Raw genomic sequence first — 24,635 nt, 5'->3', positions numbered from 1 at the left:
GGCCATTTTGAGCCCCTAACAATATTATTCAACCAAGAGATCATGAGTCGTCGCCCACTTACTTTCTGAAGTCAGCTGGGATGTCACGGCTGTGACCCTCGTGAGGATAAAGTGGTTCAGATGGAAAAGTAGGACTAAGGGCTTTTTCTCAGGTTTCCATGCGCAAATCCATGTATATTAGGTTAATTGGAGACTCTAAATTCTCTACTCATCAAATGACATTCGTGACCCTGATGGATAGATAAAATAGATTATTAATCTGCCATGGGAAGTCCAAGGTGTCTGGTAGAAAGAAATGCATTCATACACTCATTACACAGTCAACCAAGCAAAGACACAAAGCCTAGGGCAGGGGCGGGCAAACTTTTTGATTGGAGGACCACAATGGGTTCTAAAATATGACAGAGGGGCCGGACCAGGAGCAGATGGATGGAGTGTTTTGGAAACCTCACCTCATCTGAGAAAAAAAATACATTTAATTTTAAATGAAAGTGAATAAAAGCATTCCAACAATAATATTTGTCTTTGAAAACCACAGTGTTTAGAAAATAAAACATTAACAAGGTTTATTCATTAAATTTTTTTCAAGTTCGGCGGCCCGGATTAAAACTTAACGGGCCGCATGTGGCCCCCGGGCCGTAGTTTGCCCTCGCCTGGCCTAGGGCATAAACACATACATGTAATATCCAATCCGCTTATTCTCACAAGGATAGCGTGCTGGAGCCTACCCAGCTGTCAACGGACAGTAGGCGGGGCACACCCTGAAGTGGTTGCCAGCCAATCGCAGGGCACGCAAAGACGAACAACCATCTGCGCTCAAACTCACTCACAAATGCAACCTCCACACAGGAAAGCTGGGTCCCGGGATCGAACCCTGCACCTTGGGACTGCGAGCCGGATGTCCTAACCAGTCTTAACTCATTAAATACCATCCATTTTCACTGGAGCAACCCGCTCAATCCCAGCGTTTTCCTGGGTTTTGACTAATATTGCAAGGCCCACAGAATATAGTATTCTAATGCTATATAGACATGGAGCACACCCGAAGAAAGATGAGACTCTCTTCTTTCAACAGAAAAAAATGTTTGTTCCTATCTTTTTCCATTCTTGAGCAATCGGCATTTGAAAATAGCTAAATTTCATGAAAACTCCAATCCCTGGGGAAAAAACTGAGAAAATGAGCTTTTTGTAAACTGATGCATTTTGACCATAATTTGAATTTTGACACTATTATTTATGGCTTTTATGACACCTCTAACATCTAAATAATGCATGCCTTCTATAAAATAACAAAAAAAAGCACAAAAAATGTTTTTGATAAAATAAATTTATTTGCACATAACACTAAACGACTGAACTGTTGAACTATGTACAAAAATGAAATACATCAGTGTCATACATACTTTTTTTTTGTGTGATATAAAATAAAACAGTTGCCTTGATGCAAGGGCACACAACATAGTTCACACCACATTCTTGTTTCACTCCGTTTGCCTTTGCACAAACAGACCCGACACTTTCGTTGTGGTCTGGCTTTGCTGGTCCGTGGAAAATAGGCGAGCTTGTGTTTGTCCACTGGGGTTTGTGTGAAAATAATTGTCTGGGAAGTGATTGCTGGCATCCGCGATGTGCTGCAGAAGCTCATCCGTGAGAAACAGCTGCAGGAAATCAGCTGGCTCCTCAGACTCCAAATGGGCAGCGGCATTCAGTGGTCCAGGGGTTGCTGTAAAGTCGATTTTCCTCGGTTGCCATCCAGTGTGACGCCATCCGGAACCACTGCTTCCTGATGCACAACCTGTAAATTACAGAAATACAAACAATTGGAAATATATATTTATTGCTGCATTTTATTGCTGGCGTGTGAAGTTTCATATTATAATTTACCTTTCTTTACACCAACAAGACGAGGAGGAACTTTCTTGCCGCGGGATGCACAATCTGTGAATTTTAGAAAGTATGCATGATTACCACACCATTCAGTATTGTTGTTTCCTCGTCGGGGAGGAGATGCGCTCGCGCGTAACTGCACATTTACGCGACATTTTCTGCCCGCAAGATGCATGATATGTACAATAAAAGCATGAGGGCTAAAACCACATGTTCAATGGTAACTTGCGAGCGTTTACTTCCTCGTCGGCGAGGACTTACGCTCGCGTGTAATTGTGCAATAGGCGCCCGGACGAGAAAGTCAGCGAGCAAGCTTGCGTCTAACTGCACATTTACGCGACATTTTCTGCCCGCAAGATGCATGATATGTACAATAAAAGCATGAGGGCTAAAACCACATGTTTAATGGTAACTTGCGAGCGTTTACTTCCTCGTCGGCGAGGACTTACGCTCGCGTGTAATTGTGCAATAGAGGCGGCCGGATGAGGAAGTCAGCGAGCAAGCTCGCGTCTAACTGCACATTTACGCGACATTTTCTGCCCGCAAGATGCATGATATGTACAATAAAAGCATGAGGGGTAAAACCACATGTTCAATGGTAACTTGCGAGCGCTTACCTCCTCGTTCGGGGGGATCTGGTGAGGACTCTCAGCTGCTTTGGCTATTGTCCGAAGGCAGGCGATGCAGGCCGCAAGGCACGCGCACCCTCTTTAGACGCCGTTTTGTTGTGACGACGACGAAGCGTCATCCTCTCAACCAAAGCGTCTCCATCGCCTTGATGCTTTTAGGAAGCTTTTTTTTAAAAAAAAAGCATTCCTCGATCGTCATTTGCTTGGAGGATTTCATTGCTAACGCTACTAATGCGACTGCTGCTAGTGCTGCCGATGCTGCTGCTACCCACGCTGCTCTCCACACTTATAAGTCTACCCCAGGATCCCGCCCCCCCATTTGTACCTCTGGCGCAGATTCAAGGCGGATCTTTTGCACCTCTGCCCCCTGCTGGGTGATTTTTACATGATTCACAATGCGGACAAGGCTGATTCTCAGTCAGAGGTTGCATCAGACCCTTATGTACACTATGACGTAAAAAAGACAGGAAACGTACTTATACGTCTTTGGTAGAGGGCGCCATTGCATTAAAAGACGTCTTTGTACGTCTAAGGGAGTAAATGAGTTGAACAAAGTACAGGGTCCTTCACCTGACTACAGATGATCTTCTGGGGACTTTATTTGGTTTTAATCACTTTTGGGGTCTGTATCTATGCACACTCCCTGGTTTTGCTACCTTCCCGGGTACCACATACACACTGCTTAGTTTCTCTGCCTTCGTGGGTACCACATACATATTGCTTGGTTTCTCTGCCTTCCTGGGTACGACATACACACTGCCTGGTTTTGCTACCTTCCTGGGTACCAGTCACACAAACGTCAGACGACTCAGCACATACCGACTGTCTCAGCACTACACACTTTCACTCCAAGGCAGTGCTGTGAACCAACTTACTGACAAGAGGTAGTATTTAGAATTTTAAAAAGTGCTTGAAAGGTTTTGTTCATGTAAAACCAACAGATTATGACATTATTATTATTATTTAAATCAGTATTAAACAGCATCAGCATAGGTTAAAGATATTATACAGACTATATACGATAAAAAAATACTAAACCACCCTTGCTTTTCCGTCATTTCTTGTATAAGTTAACACACAGATGTATAACATTTGTTTATACAAATATAACGATTAAAAAGTAGCTGATTAGAGTTTTAATTTTGTATTCATTAATCTGTAATAAAAATGGACATATTTTGGTTAATAAAATTAACAAGAAATAAAAGTAAAGGGTGTTCTAATACTTTTTTCAAGATTGTCCTAACATACATTTACTGTTTACAGTATATGTCTTCGGAAGAAGCGCAGCATTAGATTTTTTTTTTGTTCTCTCTCTTTGACTTCTGAATTTGAATTTCTGTCACAGATGTGCTTGAATTCTATTTTGGATGATTTGTGTTAAACTGCACAAATATTTGAAGAGCCATAGAATTCAAGAATCACACCAGTGCTGCTACTCCTCCGAACGGGTGAACGCCCTTGATTAACAACCTGCGTTGAGGTGGCTTTTGAGATTCGTGGTGTGGGAGAAAAATCTCTGAAGGCATTCTTAGACTTCAAGAGAGGGTCCACAATTTTCAAAGATTCACTTCCGTCTGAATCAGAGGCCTCACTTGTATCCGGAATATATTCATCTCCACCGTCATCTGAGTTGGAGTAATAATGCTTCTCCATTCCAAAGTCAGCCTGTTTTTTTAATCTAAAAAACAACAACAACAACGAAATATAAAGGATAGAAGGCAGGAGACCAATAAAATATATGCAATTTGCTTGTAAGATTCCCTGAAATCTATATGGGTTGTTTACCTGTATACTTTTGGTCCTCCTGAGCCTTGGGATAGTAATATGGTCTGGGTCTGAGGCACAAAGTTCAGGGGCAGGATTTGACAATGATTCGTCAGAATCTGTGTCGTTATTCCAAGGAAGATTCAGCCCATATTTTTTGTCCAAGGGAGGAGACTGGGTTGCATCAGAGTCCAAGAGAAAATTGAGAACCCATTAAATACTTAATCCCCAGAGGAATCTGCACAGAAAAAGGTCTTAATTCTATTTGAAAAAAAAAAAAAACTAAAATATTGATGAATGATATTATGACAAAATAATGTCATAAAATTAGAATGATTTTAGGAAATTATTTGCAAAACCAAAACATTGTGGTACGATAATAATGCATATAATTATTCTACGCAGCTATATTTAACAAAAACACTTAATTGACCGTAACAAAAAGCTCCCGGGAGGAAAACTACATTAAATGTTTTTTTAACAGGGCAGTGAAAATATTGGAAAATAAAAAAAATAATGAATAAAATAATACGAAAAAAGAATTCAATGTGTATCGATGGACCCATATGAAATACTTATATCGCTATGTACTTATCAGCCATATCGCCCAGCCCAATATGTAACTGCAACTTCAAAACCTCGGGCCATAACAGGATTGTAACATGGGATGCATATCTTCATTCCTAAATTTGTAGATCCCGAGGAGGCTGCTCAATGGTCCTGGTAATGTAAACCTCAACCAATTCGGTCACAGCCAATGTTCTCCATCCTTGTTAAGAAGTTTTGAAATGATTTAATAGATATACTATTGCAAACTATACCAGAATTTTATACATTTTAAACTTTTGATCACAATTTTACCTATTTTCTAAAAATCTGAAGAATCCACATGCCAAATCACCTGCTGTGGACACATAGGTTCTGTTCTGACAGATAATTCAGTTACAGGTTGTGTACTTAAAGCCAATAAGAGGGCAATGCAGCAGTCGACAGCCTGACGAAAGCTTAAGTCTCCCAATGAGAGAACTGTAGTGGCTGGTAGGTTCTTAGATTGTAACATAGTAAAGACATACACTACGCATAACTGTATATCATATGATGATGAGGGAAAATATTATTAGCTACGATTTATGTCCAGATATATTAGAAAACTTGTCCAACCAGCACAGGTCTATCTAACTGTAATTTTAACATCTCAAGACACGACAGGATGACCACATGATACGCATACCTCCTTTTCAGAGTCTGTCAAACCTTGAGAAGGCTGCTTCGATGTTCTGGTGGCATCAACCTCAGCCGATTCAGTCATTGTCGGTTGTCCTCCATCCTAATGAACAAGTTGAATATTAATTTAATGAATTCAAAAAAAGAAAATGGATCAGAATTTTACACATTTTAACGAACAAGTTCACGAATGAAACAAAACCAATTACTTTAGCGCATGACAATTAATCTTCAGTAGAGATATGTTGTGACTGATATTTCAGTCACAGGTTGTCTTTTGAACGCCACCAGGGCCGCAATGGAGCACAGGACAGCCAAAAGTCTTCTTGTCGGACAGCTGTAGTGGCTGGTAGGTTCTAAGATTATAACATAGTAAAGGCACATACAACTCCTAACTGTATTTCATATGATAATGAAGGAAAAGATGATTAGCTATGATTTATGTCAACAATAAAAATGGCTCTACGGGGTCCCCACGAACGCAAACCTGACAGTTGGGTGTCAGATGGCCAACATACCTGACTCGCAATTCAACTCAACTGGACCCCACAACACAAGAAAAAGCTGAGTGAGCCTCAAACCAGACATACACATTCACTGACAAATATCCTGTGACACCAGATATATTAGAAGTCTTGTCTAATCAGCACACGTCTATCTAACTGCAATTTTAACATCTCGAGACACGACAGGATGAGCACACGATACGCATACCTCCATTTCTGAGTCTGTAAAGCCTGGAGGAGGCTGCTTCGATGTTTTAGTAGCATCATAAATTTATTGAATTAATTATATTTGAGGTTGGATTAGATTTTTACACATTTTAAGCCTTAGCCACCCAAAACAAAACATAAGCTCATGAATGAAATAAAACTAATTAATTTCGCCCATGCCAATTAATCTTCTGTAGACACGTGTTGTGACCAGTGTTGTTTTTGGCAGGCATTTTAGATTTTGTCCAAGTCATTTGGACAAAGTGCTGATTTGTTTACATCACATTTAGTCATCCCAATTCGTTATAGTTTTAGTCCAGTTTTAGTCAACGAAAACTAAAAAAAGGGTTTTAGTCCAGTTTTAATCGACGGAAACGCAAAAAAAGTTTTACCCTAGTTTTCGTCAATTTATTCACAAAGGTTTTAGTCCAAGCGGCACGGTGGCCCAACTGGTTAGCATGATGGCCTCACAATATTGAGGTCGTAGGTACGATTCTGGCTCCGGCCTTCCTGCGTGGGTTTCCTCTGGGTAATCCGGTTTCCTCCCATATTCTTAAAACATGCATGGCAAGTTACTTGGACACTCTAATTGCCCCGAGGCATGAGTGTGAGCGTGGATGGTTGTTCGTCTATGCATGTCCTGCGATTGGCTGGACACCAATTCAGGGTGTACCTCGCCTACTGCCGAAGACAGCTGGGATAGGCTCCAACACCCCCCGCGACCCTAGTGAGGAGAAGCGGTACAGATAACGGATGGATGGATGGATGGATGGGTTTAAGTCCATTTGAGTTAAAACAAGGCATTCAAGGTTTCCACCCAATAACAAAGACTTTTGGATGGACTACTAAGGATTCTTCATTACAAACAGAAAAAAGTGGCAACAGTGGAATCAATACTCACTACTCCAAAATAAGCAGAGAAGCAAAACATTTTGTTGGGCAACTGTTGTGGCTTTATTTCACTAAAAGCAACATAAAATAATTTATGAACCACATGCTAACAATTTTGTCTAGTCAACGAAAAAAATTCATGTACATCACGTCATGTTTTCGTCATAAAAGAACCTCGTATAGCTTGTCATCGTCATTAAAAAAGGGGCGTTAACGAAGTATTTTCGTCATAGTCATCAGTGACGAAAACAACACTGGTTGTGACTGATATTTCAGTCCCAGGTTGTCTCCTGAACACCACCAATTGGGCAAGGGAGCGCAGGAAAGCCTGGGGTCTTCTATTTTTACAGTATAGAAAGGCTAAATATCAAATTGAAACAGTGTTTTATATCATGAATATACAGGGTTGGTGCTGGTTCTGGTAGGGAAACCACAACATAAAGATGTCCTTAATTAGTCCCACAATGGGGATATTTGCAATATGGCATATGATGGCCTAACAGGGCCACCGCCCAGAAAGGAGTAACGCAGAACTTTGTAATACTGTCACTCCCTGACCAGTTCGTTGTTCCTGCAGAGCCAAACTTTGACTCAGACCCACAAATTTGAATTACAGATAGTGGACAATGGAGAACTCCCCCAGTCAGTCATCATGTTCAACTTCCATAGAAACTTCACATACATTTATTAGATTGCCAAACTAATTGGAAACTACATCACCAGAACACCACAAGTGGGCTCTGTTATTGTACTTAAAGATGCATCTTACAAACCTGTGTTCTCCAAGGCCAGCTGGTCCATAGTCTTAAGTTATTTCTTCGCCAACATCAATGTCTCGGAGCGCAAACAGACAGAGGTGTGGTCTGTCCTCTGTTGTCATCTTCTTCATTTTACAGTTGGGGTGCATGTGGTCATCATTAACCAGTCTTCCCAGACTGCCATCTTCTTGAGCTGCATCAACACTTAAAATAGATTAAAAAAAAAAAAAACAATTATTCAATCAATGTCAGAAATTAATCTTTGAGACAATCTTGTGTACACAAAACATAAAAATAGGAAATCCACAATTTTTAAATCTAAATCAAATCATACAAGAAATTTCTATTGGAATCAGACCCTATTAACAGCTTGTCTTTGAGACTTCATGATCTATATTTTCATTTGTACAGATTCAACGCATGAATAAAAGTAATTATACATTTTTGCTTAGAGAATGATTTTTCCCCTAACACTTATGGGATGAGTATGTGTTTATTTTTTTAAATAAAAACAAAAATAAGATAACATCTCAATCTTTGCCTCACCTCCAAGTTTTTTCTTGCCGGCGGAAGTCAAACAAAAAGACAGTGCCTCTTCCATCCATCTTCCTGCGTTGAGATTCATCAGAATCTATCAATTTTCCTCTGTACTCCATAATAAAGAATAAAGTCGTCTTTCCTGAAAGGGGCCTTGGTAAATACTCCTCGACCTAGTTAACAGGGAAATCAAGTTAGCTTCGTCATATTTTTAAGCACACAAATAAGGAGTCATCATATTCATTTGGGCCACTATACTAATGTAGGGTGGTTTGAAACATTGCTTCTTGTGAGGGATAGAGCAGAGCCCTTCTTTATGATTTTAAAGGAACAGACCAGCCAAAATTCATTTTCCAGCATTGCATTAGCCAGTATGTATTAGGACTGAAAGTACAAATGTCAATTGCACCTGGTTACGTAAAAAAAAAACTTTAAGATTATTTAGTTTCAAAACAATGACATACACTGTACACAGTCATATTGGATCGCGTCACGTGATCTCTGTGACGTATTACGTGCTTTACACTAGACTATCAATATCGGACTTGTTCACCGGTCTATTGTGGTATAAAAATGCCGGAGGGCGTCATCAAGTACAGCCTTAATTTAGATAGAACTCCTACCATCAGGTTTCACACTCACTGAAATAACTTGAAACTGACAAAAGTGGCAAAAGAAAAGGTCAAGACACTCTTAATGTAAAATAACCACTTAAAAAACGATGTCAGCTTGGTTATCAGAAAACAATAATATATCTTAGCAAAAGCGTTAACATCATACCTTTAAATTAGTTTATATACTTCGCTTCTAACTCTGCAGTCTTGTCCAGACCCTTGACTGCATGTTCAATAGTATCCTGCTTTGGGGACTTCCTGCATCTCAGGGAAGGCATTGTTTATTCTATAAAGAAAAAAGACAGTATTGTGTTGAGAATTATTAATACTATGGGCTAAATGGAGTTTTAACAATATCAGTGTAAGAAAAATAAATTATAAATTAAAAAAATATCAATTCCTCCATCCCAATTAACGATTTCAACCATAATAGTTTATATTGAAGTTTAAACAACAGACACAGACAGATTTATGCAGTGCGACTACAAAAATCTTACCAAAATTGCATTCACAGTAACCTTTGCTTTAAGAATCATGTAATTAACCAGTGAACATCGTGTCTTACACAAAAATTAATGACAGAAATTATCATGGTACTTGCATTCTGTGGTTCTATAACAAAAGTGCAAGCTGTTAGCTCCGCAAAGCTAACGCAACAAGCTAGCGTCCCTCGTGCTCACATTCAATGCAAACCTGACCACCGGATGACAATACGCGTCGGTTTAGTTCTTTAAATGAGTAAAAGCACCATGACGTTTTATAATTATTCAATGCTTAACTGGAGCTCGTCAATTATGTCGATGTAGGAGCACATGTTTGCTAGGCCAGTGTTGTAGGCCCACATCCATGGTGCTACTTTGTATAGTGTTTTCCACACAACTATCTCTAACTATGAACAAATGCACTCGACGCATGTTTTGAAAAAAAACCAACGAAAAACACTTACCTCTCCGTTTCAACAGCAGTTCGAACTTCGAAGTGGTGATATTCTCCAGCGTTAAGCACCTGCTCGAACTGCGAATAGGTCAAATTCAACAGCGTCTTTTTTCTGTCTTAATAAGGACGCGATGAGAGGAGGAGCGCTTGCCTTTTCGTCAGCACGCCCCGCGCGGGTGGTGCTGCTTTATCACTCTCTATCTGTGCCCGCCCGCCGGCACGTCGATAGAAAAATAATATTCCTTCAAACATTACTTTCATCTTCTTAACGTTTTGTAGTGAATTTAACAGGTTCACCACTTTTTTCAAATACACCAATGGAAAACAGGTCTTAATTGAGGAAACATACAAAGAGCGTCTCACAAACACCTTATGATGAGCAATGTAATTTGATCACGTTTTTTGTCACTGCCTGGACGTTGGGTTCACTGGCCTGGTGGCAGTGGCTTGTAGACACTGTCACTGAGTGGGAACGGATCTCAAGGTGGGTCAAACTAACCCAAGCAGTGGATCGGTCCGTTTTTTAAATTTATTAATTTTTTTATTTTATGTATTTATTTATTATTTAATACAAGGGCTTCGGCTCACTACCAGTGGGCGGGACCAAAGAATTTGGGTTTCCTTTGAGCTAGGAGGCAGTCAAAGGCAGTCCAATCCCCGACAACATAAAGCGCCTAGCTCTGGGGACATGGAATGTCATTTCTCTGGTAGGGAATGAACCCGAGCTGGTGTGTGACGAGACCAGTGGTTCTCAATTATTTCCTGTCATGCCCCCCCTACCAAGAAGAAAACAATTCACACCCCCCCACCACAATTTTCTTTTACATTTCGTACTAATGTACATGTTCTTTGCATATTAATGTTAGATTGTCAATAAAATATCTTACCTTAACAAAGCTAAATTGATAAAAATAAAATATCATTTTGAGAACGACTATTGTGAGGATCTCGAAACTCAGTACTCTGTGGTGCTAATATTGATGAGATGATAAATATGTTGAAGCCACAGAACAAAAAGATTAGATATTGTTTGGAAATTAATGACGTACATAAAGGAATATCAGCCTTGATTGGAGTACATTACTGCATTTAAATTTTTAATAAAAATGAAACAATTATTGATGTTATGACCACTATGAAGAATTTAAAAAACAATATATAGGGATAATTATAGTTTTCATTTTGTTATGTGTAGTCTGTTCATGTTGCATTATTTTTATGACAAAGACGATGGTTAATCGTAGGTTTGTTGCCCAAATGTACCATTACAACCTGATTAATGTTGAGAATGACGAACTCAAACTGGACACTGAAACGTAAAAACACATGGACTTCTTGCCCCTGTCCTCACACGTGCACACACACACACACCATACACGAAGATCCGGGAGGTAAGGACGGCTGTCCTACAGGATGCGGATGGAAGAACAACTGCAGCGGAACAATGCCAGGGATGTCTGGAGGGGCCTGAAGACCATCTCAGGCCACGGACAAGCAGGTAAGACCCAGAAGGGGGGGGGGCTTCAGTGGGCAAATGAGTTGAACCTATTTTTCAATAGGTTTGATCAAATGTCTGACCCCGCTCAGGCTTCCCTGATGCAGCCCCCACCCACCCCTCCTGCCACTGCGAACAAGACCCTCTCTCCCCCTCTCTCGCCCCTCTCTCTCTCCACAGGCTCCAGTTCCCAGCCTCATCAGACAACCACCACTTCCTCCTGCTCAGCCTTGTTCCTCACAACATCTCAGGTGAAGAACCAGCTGAGGAAGATGAAGGCGAGGAAGGCGGCAGGCCCAGATGGGACCAGCTCCCAGCTCCTCAAATCCTGCGCAGACCAGCTGTGTGGAATCGTCCAGCACATGTTCAACCTGAGCTTGAAGCTGGGCAGAGTCCCCCAGCTGTGGAAAACATCCTGCCTGGTTCCGGTTCCAAAGACACCCCATCCGAAGGAGCTCAACAACTTCAGACCAGTGGCGCTGACGTCTCATCTGATGAAGACCCTGGAGAGACTGGTCCTCGTCCATCTGCGCCCCCTGGTCAGCTCCTCAATGGACCCACTCCAATTTGCATACCAGCCTGGCATCAGTGTGGATGATGCCATCATCTACCTGCTCCACACTTCACTCTTCCACCTGGAGAAGGCGGGGGGCACGGTGAGGATCATGTTCTTTGATTTCTCAAGTGCTTTCAACACCATCCAGCCCGCCTTATTGGGAGACAAGCTGGAGCAGGCGGGAGTGGCCCACCACCTCATCACATGGATTCACAACTACCTCACAAACCGGCCACAGTACGTGAGAACACAGGACTGTGTGTCTGACGTGCTCCTCTGCAGCACGGGAGCGCCGCAGGGAACTGTGCTGGCTCCCTTCCTGTTCACCCTCTACACCTCGGACTACAAATACAATTCCACAACCTGTCACCTGCAGAAGTTCTCTGATGACTCTGCGATTGTCGGCCTCATCACTGACGATGACGATCGGGAGTACAGAGGGGTTACGCAGGGGTTCGTGGACTGGTGTCAGCAGAACCGCCTCCAAATCAACGCTGGGAAATCCAAAGAGCTGGTGGTGGATTTCCGCAAGCGTCGGCACTCTCCACCTGCACCAGTGAATATCCAGGGAACAGACGTTGAGAGGGTCTCAACTTACAAGTACCTGGGTGTTCATCTGAACAATAAACTGGACTGGAGCGACAACACAGACGCTCTCTATAGGAAGGGTCAGAGCAGACTCTTCCTACTCAGGCGGCTGAGGTCCTTTGGCGTTCGGGGAACACTCCTCAGGAACTTCTATGACTCGGTGGTTTCATCAGTCATCTTCTATGGAGTGGTCTCCTGGGCAGGAGGCATCTCGGGCCGAGACAAAAAGAGACTGGACAAACTGGTGAGGAGGGCCAGCTCTGTCCTGGGCTGCTCCCTGGACTCTGTGGACTCAGTGGGGGGCAGAAGGATGACGGCAAAACTGTCATCAATGCTGGACAAACCAGCCCACCCATTCAATGACACTCTGAGAACACTTTACAGCTCCTTCAGTGACAGACTTTTACACCCTCGCTGTACCAAAGAGAGATTTCGCCGCTCCTTCCTGCCAACTGCTGTCAGACTTTTTAACAAGAACATTGGGTCAGGCCTACAAACGGGAGGGCATTAGTGCAATTGTGCAGTCCTAGGATGCAATATTAACTACTACTGTACTTTCAGCCAAGGGTGTACTTAAATATTGACCAATGATGTATTTTGTTTACCATTACAGTATTCTTATTACAATACTTCTATCACTGTAGTATTTCTACCACTGCAGGATGTTCACTATTACAGTACTTTTATCATTGCAGTACTTTTATCATTGCAGTATTTTTCTATCATTGCGGTACTTTTACTATTACAGTACTTTTACCATTGCAGTACTTTTACCATTGCAGTACTTTCATCATTGCAGTATTTTTCTATCGTTGCAGTACTTTTACTATTACAGTACTTTTACCATTGCAGTATTTTCTATCATGCAGTACTTTTCTATCATTTCAGTACTCTTACCATTACAGTACTTTTATCATTGCAATATTTTTATGATTGCAGTATTTTCAATCATTCAGTAGTTTTTATCATTACAGCGTTTCCCCCTCCGTATAATGGACAAACATTAGGAGTGTTTCCTTACACTTAGATACGTTTATACTGTGTATATTTGCATGCTTTTTCTGAATGTCTGCTGCTAATGTTATACATTAACGGCTACATTACGCCGCCGACTCTGTGTGATCTATATCTTTGCTGCTGTAACACCTCAAATTTCCCCATTGTGGGACTAATAAAGGACATCTTATCTTATCTTATCTTATCTTATCTCTCCTACAACGAGGCAAGGGCCTCCACCAAGTCACCCCAGGGACAAGTTTTATTCCCTGATGGTCATCAAATTATGAGGATCTCATTCTACGCCGGAAGGGAGGAGGGGAATTTTTCCCTAATGTGAGGTTTTCGCTCCTCCACTGATGATCACACTGTTGTATGATTTCATTATGATGATCTGTCTTAAAGCCGTAAGGACATGATTTTTAAATCCACAACAGGGGGGAAATGTAAGATGGGCTGAGGATAGGTAATCAGTTTGTGTATTCATAATCATGTTTTTATACACTCATTAATGTTGAACACACACAGAGACACTTACTTGTTATTTTAACACACACACACACAGACACCGTATCCTGAAGATGTGTTTAGTTAAACTGACCTTGGGTTATGATTTTCTGCCTGCTGGAGTCCCTGGTGATTAGTTATTGATGCTTTAGTTAAACTGACCTTTATACCGTGAGTTATTGATGTTTTCTGTCTCTTGGTGATTAGTTGTTGATGCTTTTCTGTCTTCTGGTGATTAGTTATTGATGAGTTAGTTTCAATAAAAAGGCAGAACGGAGGGTGAGAGTCAGAGGGTGTGCGGGATTGAACTGGCAAGACGGCTGTTTCACCTCCTGGCTCCCTCTCCCATTCTGAATGGCACAAAACGAAAACTTTAGTAAGTTATTTCAGTCTAAAAAAGGCGTCAGGGCATTTTTAAACCGGACAGTAAGTCGCCACTGTCTTGGTTCCTTTTTGTGCCTTGACCCATACCGGAATTATTGAAAGGATGCAGTCCTATTTACAGGCCCAAGTGACACCCCAGGTTTCTGTTGTTTGTACGAGGGCGCTTAATAGGTACTGCTATTCACAATCGTCTTAGGCTGTTTCTTTGCAGAAGTTTATGGACAATGTGTAGTGCTGTAGGATGCAGTCTAGAGCATTCTTGACATTGAAGCTTTTGTTTCCAGCAACTGCTAATGCGACCGTGCATCAAACATGCAAAACACAGACCCTTGCTCCTCAAGAAGTCAATCTTATCCTTGTGATGCTTTCTCCTAAATTCCTTACCAATTGTGAGACTGTGTTGCTCTCCATTACAATTAGCACATGGTTTGGCAATAGCATCCACTGAAACAGGTTCTGCCTTTGGCGTGGTGGTTTTGTTGTTTTCCATCTTGGCGGGCACAATGACTGTTGTGAAGACTTTCTTTGATTTTGTTGTTTCTGTGTGTTGTGATTTTGTTTTCTGTTTTATAGAAATCTTTCGTGCTTGTCAACAAAGTCAACAAAATCCTTAAACTTCACTCTTCTATTTGTTCTTTCTTGGAGATTGCAGGCAAATTTTCTCCAAGATTCTATAAGTCTGTATGGAAGTTTGTTTGCCAATGCCTTTATATTAGCCATGTTGTCCAAGTCCTCCATGTAATTAACATCTGCCATTATGTTCGAACAGCCCATAAGGAATAATGTGAAAGACTGAAGTGCAACACCATCTTCAGACTTGATTGTTGGCCAATCCATGGCTTCCTTTAAATATGCTTCTGCTATCATGAAGTCATCACCATAAAACTCCTTCAAGATTTGTTTTGCTTTGGTATATCCTGTCAGAGGTTCCATATGGATGCAGCTCTTCACCAACTCATGTGGTTGTTCACTAGTATACTGCAGCTAAAATTGAAGATGATCACGGTTATCACTTGTACGGCCTTCAATCCCATGTTCAATGGCACCTATACAGGTTTTATAATGCAGAGGGTCGCCTGTAAAACGTAGGAATGGAAAGTTCGGGAAGAAGCGATGCTTTTTGACTCTTTGCTAAGTATTCTGCGACACTGGCTTGCTGTGAGATTGCGTGGCAAAGGCCATCAAGCACATGTCCCTGTTGTTCTCTACTTTCTGTCTGATGTGGAAATCTAGCCATTGGAATAGTCGAAGTGGGAGCATTTCAGGTCAACACTGCTTGTTGCTCTGATAGGCTGTGATGGTAATTGAATGTTTTTCCTTGTTTAAATTGTAACACACTCATCAGGAATGTGGATACCATCCTCCTGGGTATTTTCATATCTTCTCAAGACATCCAATTTAGCATCAGACTCAGGGAGTGCCGTTTGCATTGCATGCATTTCCTTCTTTGCTTTAATTGCAGCTTCTTCTTGCTCAAGTGCCAACCTTTGTTGTAAATCAGCAGCCTTTGCCTTTAAACATGCTCGTTCCATTTGAGCCTTTAATTTAATTGAAGACGTTGACAGAAGTGAGCTTCTGTCTGTTAGATTCTTTACTTCTACTTCTATGGGTGTAGTTAGTTGATGCAGATCTACTATCAGCAGGTGATATTTGTTTATTGCATCCTTCCTCTGCACGTTTCAAAACGTCCTTCTTCCATTGCTCACATTTCCATTAATTACATTTTTTGGATCAAACCAGTTATTTTGGTCATCGGCAAAATCCTCTTCAGTCTTTAAATTTTGCAGACCGGAATTGAGGTCCACAAATTCTTGCTCCATGCCGCTAAAGCAAACACGAACCTCAGTTTTTTACAGCGTCAACATTTGCATCATCCTCCATCAATTGTTCAATTTGACGTTGCATGGAGGTCAATTGAGCAAATTTGCAGCTGCGTGCCTGCATCCGTTTAGGCTTGTGATCTTCTACAGCTTTTCTCCGTCATTTTTAATGTCCGCTTTCCACTGTCTTGTTCCTCCATGTCAATCCACAATGAAGCAAACAAAAACGTCAAACTGACTGTAGCGTCTCAATTTGCAGGTCAGCCGAATGACGATCAAAGTTTTAAGCAGTTTACTCACGCACCTGTTACGTGCGCGTCCTTGTTAACTCGCGATGCTTGTCAAGTATGGACGCATGCTAACAGCTAGCAGCTCATTGTCCCGACTGGAAAGTTGCTCCTTAGCTGTGATGTGCCTAGGGTTACACTATCTATCATTAACAAACACAGCCAGCCCTCCTCTTTCCTCTTACCGCTTTCCAGTGTCCTGTCCGCAAGTAGTATTTGGAAGCCGTCAAATTCCACAACGGTGTCCGGCGTTAGCTCTGTTAGCCATGAATCCGTGAACATCAGCAAGCTAGCTCATTGGAAGTTCCTCTCGTGCCGCGTTAGCGCTGTTAGCTCGTCCATTTTCTTGGGAAGGTATCTAACATTTCCCATAAAAACGGACGGGAGGACGGGGTGGTCACGCCTCCTCTTTGCCTGGCGTTTCGCCCCCGCGCGACATCCCCCGTCTCTTCCTCCTCAACTCGTGGGGGATATCGGGTCTCGCTCCGGGAGTCGGCACGGGGTTAGCACGAAGTGCTAACAGCTGATCTCTTGTGTAAACGATTGATCCGTAGCTCCCAGTGACATCTCCGGACACGATCACGCAAAAAACAGCCCTCAGCAGCAATAAAACCACCGCAATTTGGATGTCCATTGCTGCGATGAGGTAAAATAAATAAAACTGGGTAAAGGGAAAAACACGCGAAAAAGGCTCAAATAGTGAGCCGTGCTGCTCTAGCAGGTAGCCACTCGCGTGGCGACGGAACCGGAAAAACAAATGTGGTCCCATCAAAATCTGATTGGATATTTAAAAATAAAAGCGTGAAAATTTGCTTATTTGTCTGTCGTCACCAATGATTAAAAAAATTAAAATCATTACAAAATCCTCAAGCTATCGTGATACCAGACGAGTTCTGCGGGACACCAGACCACCCCAGTTGTCCACAAAAAGTGGTCACTTCAAAATTTGATGTGGCATTTCAAAATAAAAAAATCACCTGAAATATGCACTGTGATCAACACTGATTTAAAAGAAAAATCTTTAAAAAATATCCTCAAACTATCGTGATACCAAACCAGGACTGGGGATACTAGACCACACCAGCTGTCCACCAAAAGTGGTCACATCAAAATGTGATGTGGCACTTCAAAATAAAAGTAGCCTGAAATTCGCTTATTTCACGGTCATCACCACTGAGTTAAAAAAAAACATAGCTCGAGCTTTCGTGATACCAGACCAGTTTTGTGGGACACGAGACTACCCCAGCTGTCCATAAAAAGTGGTCCCATTGAAATCTAATTTGTAATTTCAAACTAAAAGTTGCCTGAAATCTGCACATTTCACTGTCATCATGCCTGACTTTAAAATTTCATTAAAAAATATCCTCTAGCTATGGTAATACCAAACCAGGTTTGGAGGACACTAGACAACACAGCTTTCCACCAAAAGTAGTCCCATCAAAATGTAAGGAGGCATTTTAAAATAAAAGAGCTGGAGCTGTCGTAATACCAGACTAGTTTTGTTGGACACTCGACGACCCCAGCTGTTCATCAAAAGTGGTCCCATCAAAATCTGGTGTAATTTCACAATAAAAAAAAAAACACCTGAAATATGCACATTTCATTGTCATCAACACTGATTTTAAAATAATCATTTCAAAATACCCTCGAGCTATCGTGATATCAGACCCATTTTGGGGGACACTAGACAACCCCAGTTGTCCATCAATTGCGGTCCCACCAAAATGTGATACGGCATTTCAAAATAAAAGTAGCCTGAAATCAGCATACATCACTGTTATCACGCCTGACTAAAATATCATGACAAAATATCCTCCAGCTATCATGATACCAGACCAGACATATTTCACTGTCATCACCATTGATTTTAAAAAATTAATTAAAAACTAGAGCTGCGAGCAGCTATAAAGGGCCCTCGCCACCCGGACAACGTTGGGGTACTGGCACGTTGGAAATGTGAAATATTTCCGAGAAATAACGTGAGGAATCTTCAAGAGGAATTTGCTTGTAGTTAAAGTTAGAGCAGCTTTTGTTTTCAAAGCCTCGTCAATGTTTGAAGTAAATTTGTTGGCAGGCACTACAGGTGCATCAAATCAAAGACTAATAGACTGAAAAACATTTTCTTTCCGAGAGCCATCACCATTCTGAACTCTCACACACATGCACACACACACGACCACCCTTACCTTGCTGAACAGCGACGTATTGTGTTGTATTTCTCCAATTTCATACTATTTTCCATCACAATATTTATTCTCTTATTTATCTAATTTATATATTTGATTAAATTATTGTTGTATTGCACTGGAGAGGGGAGCTCCCTAATCTTGTTGCACACTGTACAATGACAATAAAAGGATTTCGGATTCTGATAAATTTAGAATGGCCGACTTCCTGTTCAATTTAGCATACGGCTCCATGAGACTTTTTATTAGGTCTTGGCTTTGTACACACTTCATCAAATTTTCAGTTTGGTGAAACAGAGATATGGGGCTGTTTTTTTTTGTTGTTTTTTTTTTCTAGGGGGCGATAGCGAGCCATTTTTAAACAACTGTACGACAAAATAATAAAATATTGTGAATATTGAATCAACTCCCGGTTGGGTGGACGCTGGCACGTTTGGCTGCCACTGCTCACCGGTAACTCTCAGAAATTTTTTGGATCCGCTTGTTGTACCTGCTTTAGCAGTTTACAATCCCTCCAGTTACAGTGATTTTATTTATTATCTGTATGTTGAGCGATCCCGATTCTCATGAATGCCACCCACCGATTGCATAGTCGCTGACGCGTCTACTGTGGCTAAAGTTTAGCTTACCTATCAAAGTTAGCACCTTATGTACAGGGTAAGTTTGGGATTTTTTTAGAGCATGAGCAGGGGAGTTTTTAAGCATTTAGTCCATTGTGGTGAACCGCCCCCATTTAAGTAAATTCAAAATGGCCGACTTCCTGTAAAACCTAGCGCATGGCTCCAAGAGACTTTTTTGTAGGTCTTGGCCTTATACATACTCCATCGAATTTACAAAAAGTAGGTGAATCACTCAACCAGGGCTGATGTTTTTGAATATTTCTAGAGGGCCATGGCAAGCCATTTTAAAAAAGCTGCACATTCCATTCCGCAGGATTGCTATGGACATTGTGGGTCCTTTGACAAAAAGCAGTGGTGTAGTGTGTGACAACGCCACACGTTTCCCAGAGGCATTTCCATTGCGCACAATCACTGCTCCGGCAGTACTTTGTGCCTTGGTGCAACTCCTTTCCAGAGTTGGCATACCAGATGAGATTCTAACAGACCAGGGAACCAATTTCACTTCAAGGTTAATGCAACTGTTCAACAAACAACTGGGCATCTCCGCCATCAAAACCACTCCATACCACCCATAGACTGATGGACTAGTGGAAAGGTTCAATCAGACCTTAAAGAAGATGCTCCAGAAATTTGTGGATGATACTGGAAAAGACTGGGACCGGTGGCTGCCCTTTTTGCTGTTTGCCTATCGCGAAGTTCCTCAGGCGTCAACAGGTTTCTCTCCCTTTGAACTCTTGCATGCTTGGGAGGTTCAGGGGCCATTGGACTTGCTCCGAAAGGCCTAGGAGGCACCTTCCACCACGTGAAGTGATCGGGGGGTGGTGAAATTTGTGCTGGAAATGAGGGAGAGACTGGCCAGGTACCAGTAGGAGGCAGAGGTCAACCTGCGGGAGGCCCAGAAAAGCCAGAAGACCTGGTATGACCAGCAAGCTCGCCACCGGGAGTTTAAACCCGGCCAAAAAGTATTGCGGCTTCTCCCCACATGCAACAACAAGCTTTTAGTAAAGTGGCAGGGGCCATATGAGGTCACCCGGAAGATGGGTCCAGTGACCTATGAGATTTTCCATCCGGAGAAGAAAAAAAATAAACAAACTTATCATGTGAACCTCCTCAAAGAGTGGAAGGAGCGTTCAAACCAGGCTCCAAAGGAGGTCATACTCGCGCGGAAGGTGGAGGAGGACGACGACGACGACAAGGACGAGGACGACGACAATGATGATGATGATGATGATGATGACGAGGCAGAGCTGGAGTCCTCGACGACGACAGATGCGCCTGCACTGGCACGTCGGAAACCCAAGCAAGTCACAGAGATGTGCTTAATTTTCAAGACGGTGCCTTCTCTTTTTTCCGCCAGCCCAGGGAAGACGACGGTGGTAGAACACGTCATTCGTCTCAAAGAAGGATTACCAATTCGTCAGCGCCCCTACCGAGTTCCGCAACACTTGGTGGAGAGACTAACCAAGGAGCTCCAGGAAATGCTGAAGCTTGGAGTCATTGAGCCTTCCAAGTCGGAGTGGTGCAGTCCGGTGGTTATCATCTCCAAGAAAGATGTGTGCTGATTTAGAAAGAGAGTGAAAGACGTTTAAGAGAAGAAGCAGAAAGTACTTAATATGGAGATAAAGAAAGACGAAGAAACAGGAGCGAGAAAAAAAGGAGGAAATGCACCAGCCGAGGATCAAAGAGACAGTGACAGTGAAAAAGGAAGTCAGGGTGAGAGAGCTGAGGAGGAGGGCCAGCGAGAAAAGGAGCCGGGATTGCCTCAACAAGTGGACAACAGCGCCCTGGGAAGCCTGCCACAAGAGATGAATGCAAAGCGGCCTGCCAAACAATCACACCAATCCAAGATAATATGCGTAAATGGGCTGCGGGCCTCACGACCACCCCGTCAGCACCGATCTTCTACCAAGGACGTGGAAGAGGAAGAGGACACCTGCCAACAAAAGACGACGTCTGCTACAACTGTAGGAAACATGGCCACTTTGCTCGAAACTGCCGTCAACCACCCAGGAAAACCGATTACAATTTACACAGACAGAATCAAGTTTGATAAGAAATTTGTGATTTGTCAGGACCAGTCGTGAAAGCAACGGAGGATCACGTGACGTAAAAAACAAACAAAAAAAGCAAGTGGAGAAGCAGTTCTACATGAACGTGCGTTTTACTTATTAGGCCGTGATACACTGACACAATTGGACCTTAATATCAGAGTCAATAAGCAAGGGCGAATTCAAACAAACGTCAAAACTTTAAAAGGGCACATTATTATCGGTTGCTACATTTGGAAGAACAAAATAGGACGTCAATAAATTATTAGAAGTAGCTCACAATAGAGTCTGTTTGGGCGATGACGTGCAACACATGGTTAGTCTGCAAGGGACTATCAGATACAATGTATCAAAAGTAAGTGAAAACGCAACTATGGTTTCGTGCACCACCACATGCAACACTTGCACCATTCTCATGGAAAGACTCTCCCTGCTGGAGGGACGTGTCCGCCAGCTAGAGCAGAGTACTGTGGTAAGCGTAAATGTGGCGGACAGCACCGGTTAGCATTGGCCGTAAACGGCTTGCTAATCGCGTTGAGCCTGTTAAGACACAGAGCAGCTCCATTCCACCTCGGTCTCCTGGCTCCCGCACTTTAGTGAAAGGTGACTCCATTACTCGATACATTAAGCTTGAAAATCCAACCACAGAATGTGTATTGCTGGGGCCAGAGCACCCGACATTGAAGCTAATCTTATGGAGCTAGCACACAAGAGACCTAGACACCAGCGCAGTGCAAACAACGCTAGCTATTCAGATATAGTAATACACGTCGGCTCCAATGACACTAGTGTTACTGCCGTTTCAATGATACGCTGGCTAAAGAAAGTTTTAACGCGCACTCACTCACCATGGGTTGAAGTTGCGATGACGTTCGCTCGGCTTCACTGGTCTTGATGTTGATGTGTAGTTATGTATGTCACGTCAAACAGTCAAGGGTTAGTCTTAATCGTAGTCATTTCAGTCCAGATGTCATGCCGTGAAGTCAAGTAAATCAAATAAATAAATCAATGGCTACGGTCTTCCAAACTTCAAATCAAAAACATCCGCGCATATGCGGTAATCAATACAATATACTATCTTCTATCTTCCAGTTTGTACATAAATAATGCGTCTTGAGTAAGTGCGGTTGAAAAACGGTATCCGACCAGCGTTCCCCCACCTGTCCTGCATTTGTTATTTATGGATGAACGCAACCAGTGCTGACGTCATCAATTGCCCTAGTGGTGGTGTTGCCATACTGCATTACTCAAAAGAAAACTGCTCCAACAACTAGGATGAAGCAATCAGAGATCACAAAGAAAAAACATAGCAAGGACTTGTGATCTCGCCAGAAAGATGAGTCTGAGTCGAGTAATTGTCTCTGGCCCCTTGCCTGCGAGAGGCAATGATGAGAAAGATGGGGGTGTAGCCCTCATTTCCGAATTTAATCTAAAACTTAGTCCTCGTCCTAGCAATTCCTTCAAAACATTTGAAGTTCTCATTATGCGATCCACGGCCGCACTGCCGTTTTATCTTGCCGTTTTTTACCGTCCCCCTGGCTCTTACTCAGGCTTTTTAGATGAATTTTCTGAATTTGTGGCTGATTTGGTAACTCATGCGGATAATATATCATGGGCGACTTCAACATTCATATGAATCTCCCGTCGGAACCACTTACCGTGGCGTTTCGGACAATAATTGATATGTTTGGTTTCATGCAAATAATAGATGAAGCAACGCATATAAATGGTAACACGTTAGATTTGGTATTAACCCGGGGCTTAGCATCCTCAAAAATAATTGTATTACCATATACTAGTGCTATAGCTGACCATTACTTAATCAAATTTGAAGTCTTGGCGCATTGCCATCGTTCTGACCATGATCAAAGCTATAGCAGCCGCAACATTAGCTCCTTAACCACCGCTGCGCTCTCTGAGCTACTCCCTTTAGTAACCGATTCGTTTCCTAATTATATTGGTACGATTGATGATCTTACAAACAACTTTAATGTCGCTCTGTTAAATGCGCCTGACTCCGTCGCACCTTTAAAAACTAAAACTTGTCCAAAGAGGCTGACTCCGTGGTTTTATGAGGAAACACGCATACTGAAACGATTCTTGTAGGAAGCTTGAGCGCAAATGGCGTGCGACCAAACTGGAGGTCTTCCGTCAGGCATGGTGCGCTAGTTTATACAAGGAAGCGCTCAATCTAGCCAAAACTAATTATTACTCTAGATTAATTGTTTTACATAAAAACAACCCTAAATATTTATTTGCTACTGTAGCAATGCTAACGCAACAGCAACCAACCTCGGATAGCTCTTCCTATTCAGCTCACGATTTCATGCAATTCTTTACTCAGAAGATTGAGTGTATTCGTGATGAGATTAAAGACACTGTTCTTACAATTCCGTTGAATTCCGTCATAAATGGTGTTAATAGGGACATTAGGGCTGATAACTGTCCGATAACCTTATCTCAATTTAAAAAAGTATCTCTTGAAAGCCAAACAAAATTGGTTAGTGGGGCAAAACCGACAACTTGTGTGCTCGATCCGCTTCCTGGCAAACTAATTAAAGAACTGTTTATGACCCTAGGACCGTCTGTCTTAAATATTATTAATCTATCACTTACCACGGGTATAGTACCAGCAGCTTTAGGACCGCCATTATGCGACCGCTACTTAAGCAACCAAACCTCGACCCAGAGAGTCTCAACAACTATAGACCGGTTTCAAATCTTCCGTTTATTGCAAAAATCTTGAAAAACTTAATGAATATATGACTAGTAATAATCAATTTGAACCTTTCCAATCAGGTTTTACCGAATGGAAGCTACGGAGGAGGAGGGCATGCTCGCGTCACAGTTAAGCCGAAGAGGAGCACCTTCCCCGGGCACGGGCGGTGTCAAGCGGCCCCTAAATTTAACCGAATGGAAGCTCCGGAGGAGGAGGGCATGCTCGCGTCACAGTTAAGCCGAAGAGGAGCACCTCTTCCCCCCGGGCACGAGCGGAGCGCGAGGCTGTCAGTTATGAATGAATAAATGAATAAATAAATAAATGAAGAATGCCACCTTTCATTTCACTGGCATGATCCGTGCCTGTCATGCCGCGTGTGTTTTTGTTTTTTCAGCTGTGTGGGCGTTCCTCCAGCGATCGTCTCGCGCCATGCGGTCAGCTGCTGCGAGACGCGCCCACCAGCCCCGCACCGG

General features: G+C 42.4%; 1 protein-coding gene and 1 long non-coding RNA gene across 6 annotated transcripts in view; both read right to left on the bottom strand.

Annotated features, from left to right (window-relative positions):
* Window positions 1-24,635, bottom strand: part of LOC148315794 (uncharacterized) — a 44,223-nt gene that overhangs the window by 5,275 nt on the left and 14,313 nt on the right. Inside the window, exons 1-8 of one of the 5 annotated variants that reach the window (XM_088287335.1) lie at window positions 9,967-10,020; window positions 9,187-9,306; window positions 8,416-8,579; window positions 7,885-8,073; window positions 6,692-6,944; window positions 5,515-5,610; window positions 4,305-4,457; window positions 3,459-4,197 (exon numbers count right to left, since the gene is read on the bottom strand). The exons of 2 other annotated variants lie outside the window; for them this stretch is intronic. In XM_088287335.1, the coding sequence (XP_088143461.1) occupies window positions 4,180-4,197; window positions 4,305-4,457; window positions 5,515-5,610; window positions 6,692-6,769 (345 nt within the window). In that variant the 5' untranslated portion in view covers window positions 6,770-6,944; window positions 7,885-8,073; window positions 8,416-8,579; window positions 9,187-9,306; window positions 9,967-10,020 and the 3' untranslated portion in view covers window positions 3,459-4,179. Of the gene's footprint in view, window positions 1-3,458; window positions 4,198-4,304; window positions 4,458-5,514; window positions 5,611-6,691; window positions 6,945-7,884; window positions 8,074-8,415; window positions 8,580-9,186; window positions 9,307-9,966; window positions 10,021-24,635 lie in introns of those variants that run through there. 2 more of the 5 variants (XM_088287334.1, XM_088287336.1) reach the window with 2 other exon arrangements.
* LOC148315795 (uncharacterized) lies at window positions 1,536-2,835 on the bottom strand. The gene is made up of 3 exons (XR_015840571.1): window positions 2,505-2,835; window positions 1,885-1,938; window positions 1,536-1,795 (listed from the first exon to the last, which is right to left on the bottom strand). It is a non-coding gene; the product is annotated as an uncharacterized LOC148315795 (long non-coding RNA).

This window comes from Idiotropiscis lumnitzeri, unplaced genomic scaffold (genome assembly GCF_059441095.1).
Source record: "Idiotropiscis lumnitzeri isolate Australia: NSW breed Sydney's pygmy pipehorse unplaced genomic scaffold, RoL_Ilum_1.0 HiC_scaffold_38, whole genome shotgun sequence".
Classification (NCBI taxonomy): Eukaryota; Metazoa; Chordata; class Actinopteri; order Syngnathiformes; family Syngnathidae; genus Idiotropiscis; species Idiotropiscis lumnitzeri.
The sequence above is the reverse complement of the archived record's forward strand: the minus strand, read 5'-3'. Positions and strand labels throughout refer to the sequence as shown.